Genomic DNA, 3,981 nt, shown 5'->3' with positions numbered 1-3,981 from the left:
GGGGGGGGGGGGGCGCCTCGGCACTTCCCCCTCTGGGGAGGCGGACCGATCCCCCCCTGTTTGCCGCACATGCGGGATGACCAGCGGGCGGAATGCAACCGCGAGGTACGTATCACGTTCCCTTGTCATGTGTATGAATCACGCCCCATAGAGCGTCCACCGCCAACCCTATCTCCGGCCCCGACGCACCCGCACCCCCCGGCCTGTTCTGTATGAAGTTTGAGAGAAGAGCCTCGGTCCCCCTTCCCGCGCCCCCGCCCCCCCCCCCTCCTGGAGAGCCAGATGGGGTTGCCCGCCTCCGTTGGACGCGCGGCCTGCGGCTCCCCGCTCGAACAATCTAGATACCCGGCTGTGGGGGGTGGGGCTGGGGGGCGCGCCCGGGTCCCTTGGCGGCCCATGTGCGGACGTTGGTTGATCCCCGTGGGGGACGGGGACGGGGGACACGCCGCCAAGTGTGGCAAGGGCACGTTGGCGGCCGGGCCCCTCGCCAGAGGCGCAAGGGGCCGGAGCCCGAGGCGGGAGGATGCACAGGCCGGGGGTGAGCGTCGGGGCGAAACCGAGCCACTCCTTTTTAGGGGCCCCCCTCCGGGAGTTCCCCCCACCGGCTTCAGCCCACACCCTCCGACCTGGTTCTGTCTTTTCCCCTCTTCTCCTCCCCCCCCCCCTTCCGCACACCTGCGTCAACCAATCCAACATGTCCGCCCTGTTTGCGCGCATCTTTGGCAACATGATCAATGAGTATATGATCAAGCGCCTTGGCGAGTCAGCACTCTTCAAGCGCATGGCCATCTTCACCCATCGTAACATCAGCCAGGTCCAGCAGAAGACCCTCGACACTCAGCGCGACATCCAGCGCCAGATTCGTGAGAGCGGCGGTGTGTCCAACTACTCCAACAAGGTGGCCGCTGACGCCAAGGGAGGCTGGAGGGAGTTTGTCCGTGTCTTCAAGGAGGAGGCCAACAGGAAGGACTAGCTCCCTGTTGGCTGTTGACCCCTCTTCTCTCCTCTTCCCCATCGTGTCTCCGCCCCCCCCCCCCCCCTCCTCCCCTCTGTGGGGGTCATCTTGCGCGGATGACATCATGGCTCCTCCTCTTCACATTTCAATCCCTCTCCTCTCCCCTCCTCTGCGCGCTGACGACACTCCGGCGAGGCAGCGCACTGCCAACAGCCATGTGAGAACAGGATGACCCTGGGTGTGTCTATCATATTTTTCCCCCACTTCCCCCACCCTCGTCCCTCCCTCCTCCGGCTATCCGGCTTCAGTGTATGCCCTTGTCGCGCTAGGTGCACCTCCGCATCAACGAATACATGAATAACCATACAATCTCACTTTTGTGGTATTTCTCTCCGAGGAAATGGGGCCAAAAAAATAAGGAAGGCCTCTCTGTGAGAAGTCCAAAAGGCAAGCGAATCGAGTGTCCGGGATTTCGAATGTTATGTGCTATATTTGGTATGGGAAGTGATGGTGGAGGCAGGAAGTCGCCGCTGCCCGGGGAAGGTGGTTCCCTTTGCGTGCGAACGCACAACCCCCACACCCCTGATCCGGAGAGGAAAAGAAGGAAATTAGGACAGGAGGGGGGAGGGGGAGAGAAGGATCATCCCTCGTCGGTGTACATCTCTGCCGGTTGCGCTTGCGTATGTGCGCACAAAACACCGCACGCCGATGGACAGTGGCGAAGAGGGCGAGAAAGAAGGGACCCAAACAGGAAATATGGGTAGCTAGCTATATCTAAGACTTGGTGATGGACTGGAGGATCTCCGCGGCAACCGGATCCCGAACAGAGGGCTTCTTGTCGGCGGCCGGGGCAGTGCCAGTGGCCGAGGCGCCAATGGCAGCGGGAGAAGCAGTAGCAGCAGCAGCAGCCAGCTGCTCCGGAGTGGCGGAGGACGGGTTCTTGCTCAGGCTCGAGAAAATGGTCATGGCCTGGATATTATGCGGAAACGGGGGAACCGAAGAAAAAGGGTTTAAGGGGGGCCGGGGAATTTTGTAGGAAAAAATTGTTTAAAAATCCCCCCCCCCCCCCCCCCCCGCCCCCCGCCCCCCAGCCAAGGAATCTCCTTTCATCAGCGTACCTGGGCGATCATGGACGAGGGGTCGCTCATGCCGGCGGGCAGCAGCACAGTCGTGCTCTCCTTGGCGATGTTGGAGAAGGCTGTGTGCATAGATGAAGCAGTCAGTTGATGAGCATGCGACCGTGCGCGTGTGTGGGTGTGGGTGTGGGTGTGGGTGTGGGTGCTTTTCACGCTGTTGGGGCCCCTTTTTGCCCCATCAGACAGGGGAGGGGTGGTGAAGGCCATAACCAAAAGGCAACCCTTTTGCAAAAGAAAAAAAAACCCTTTCCGACGCGTGGGCGTCTGTGTGTACGCACCAGACACATACTGCTCGGCCACCTGAAGACCGACAGCCTGCTGGCCGTACGGCCCAGCCTGGCGGATGGCATCAGCGACCAGGGAAAGGGACTTGGCGGTGGCCGCGGCGCGCAGCTCGATAGCCTGGGCATCACCTCGCGCCAGGTTGATGGACTCCTCCATCTGAGCCTCGGACCCGAGGACCACGGCCATGCGCCGACCCTCGGCGATGTTGATGTCGGACTGACGCGAAGCCTCGGAGTCCAGAATCTGCGCACGCTTGCGGCGCTCGGCGGACGCCTGCATCTGCATGGCGCGGACCATATCATCGGGGATGGTGACATCACCTGTTCCCGATCACCACATGCGACAAGAAGAGGACCGTTAGCCTACCAATGGGCAGGGAGCCGGGCAGGGGGAGAAAAAAAAAGAGAGAGGAGGAGAGGGAACGACAAAAACGCACGGATCTCATAACGCAGACACTGGATACCCCAGTCATCGATGGCGTTGTTCATGGCATCGACAATGGCGTGGTTCAGGCGATCGCGCTCCTTGAAGGTGTTGTCCAGGTTCATCTTACCGATCTCCGAACGCATGGTCGTCTGGGCCAGCTGAGCCACGGCGTACTCGGCGTTCTCCACGCCATACGAAGCCTTGTAGGGGTCCAGCACACGCAGGTACAGGACACCATCCAGATGCAGGGTGACGTTGTCATGCGTGATGGCCGACTGGGTGGGGATCTCAATGGTCACCTCCTTCAGGCTCTGAACATACTTGACACGATCGATGATGGGGACCAGGAAGTTGAGACCGGGCTCCAGGATGCGGTTGAACCGACCGAAGCGCTCGACCACCCAGGCCTCCTGCTGGGGGACGAACTTGATGATGGTGTTCTGCGGCAGAGGACGCAGCTTGGTGGCGTTGTTCGACACGTAGCCGTAGTAGTCGTGCATGCCACGGGTGACCACCATCAGGCCGGATGCCGGGGCCGCGCGACGCAGCTGGCCAGCGGCCACCAGACGGGCCGTCTGGGCAAGGGGAATGGCACGGGAAAGCATTTTTCAAATACTGACAGGAGAGATGTTAGGGGAGTCGGGAGAGAGAGAGAGAGAGCATGGTGTACGTGCTTGGGAGGGAGAATAAAGCGAGTGGGAGTGGAGGGGACAGAGAGGGATAGAGAGAGAGAGGGACAGAGAGAGAGAGAGGGACAGAGAGAGAGGGGAGAGACGAGAGGCGAAGGGGGGGGGGACGATGGGAAGGGGGAGGTACAGCAACACTGGTGCCTAGGGGGGGGGGGAAGGAAACAGATCGCTATTGGCTGGCTGACAGCCAGAGGGGGCCCGTTAGTCTGGACCCTTTTGAGACTCACACACATGCACACACACGCACACCACATACACATGGGTGGGCCGTATTCGGCGGCGGAGGGGTGTGTCGCCGGGCAGACAGGGGCAGAGGAAGACCAATTGGGGGTTCCAGGCGGATTGGTCGATGGTTCTGGCGCTTTCGTGTTCGGCGCGGGACCGGGGAATTTCACGAAATGGCCCGAAACATGGTCCGGGACACCCAGGGAAAATGGCCCCCCCCCCCCCTGTCCGTCCCTCCACCGGAAACGAGAAACGACGTCATCCC

At 61.2% G+C, this 3,981-nt stretch overlaps 2 protein-coding genes across 2 annotated transcripts; one reads left to right on the top strand and one right to left on the bottom strand.

Moving 5' to 3' along the window:
• Positions 1-694: 694 nt before the first annotated feature.
• Positions 695-973, top strand: H696_00949 (hypothetical protein; the record flags this gene model as incomplete). Its single annotated transcript, XM_009494838.1, has 1 exon — positions 695-973. The coding sequence occupies one exon, from the start codon at positions 695-697 to the stop codon at positions 971-973; it is 279 nt and encodes a 92-aa protein (XP_009493113.1).
• Positions 974-1,425: 452 nt separating this feature from the next.
• On the bottom strand, positions 1,426-3,718 carry H696_00948 (cell division cycle 20-like protein 1, cofactor-APC complex). Its single transcript, XM_009494837.1, has 5 exons — positions 3,619-3,718; positions 2,813-3,417; positions 2,370-2,696; positions 2,074-2,153; positions 1,426-1,924 (listed from the first exon to the last, which is right to left on the bottom strand). Exons 2-5 carry the CDS (start codon positions 3,405-3,407, stop codon positions 1,730-1,732), a joined length of 1,197 nt encoding a protein of 398 aa, XP_009493112.1. The 5' UTR covers positions 3,408-3,417; positions 3,619-3,718; the 3' UTR covers positions 1,426-1,729.
• Positions 3,719-3,981: the final 263 nt, after the last annotated feature.

The sequence above is a fragment of the Fonticula alba genome (genome assembly GCF_000388065.1).
Source record: "Fonticula alba strain ATCC 38817 unplaced genomic scaffold supercont2.1, whole genome shotgun sequence".
Taxonomy (NCBI): domain Eukaryota; order Rotosphaerida; family Fonticulaceae; genus Fonticula; species Fonticula alba.
This window is presented reverse-complemented; position numbering and strand designations above follow the sequence as displayed.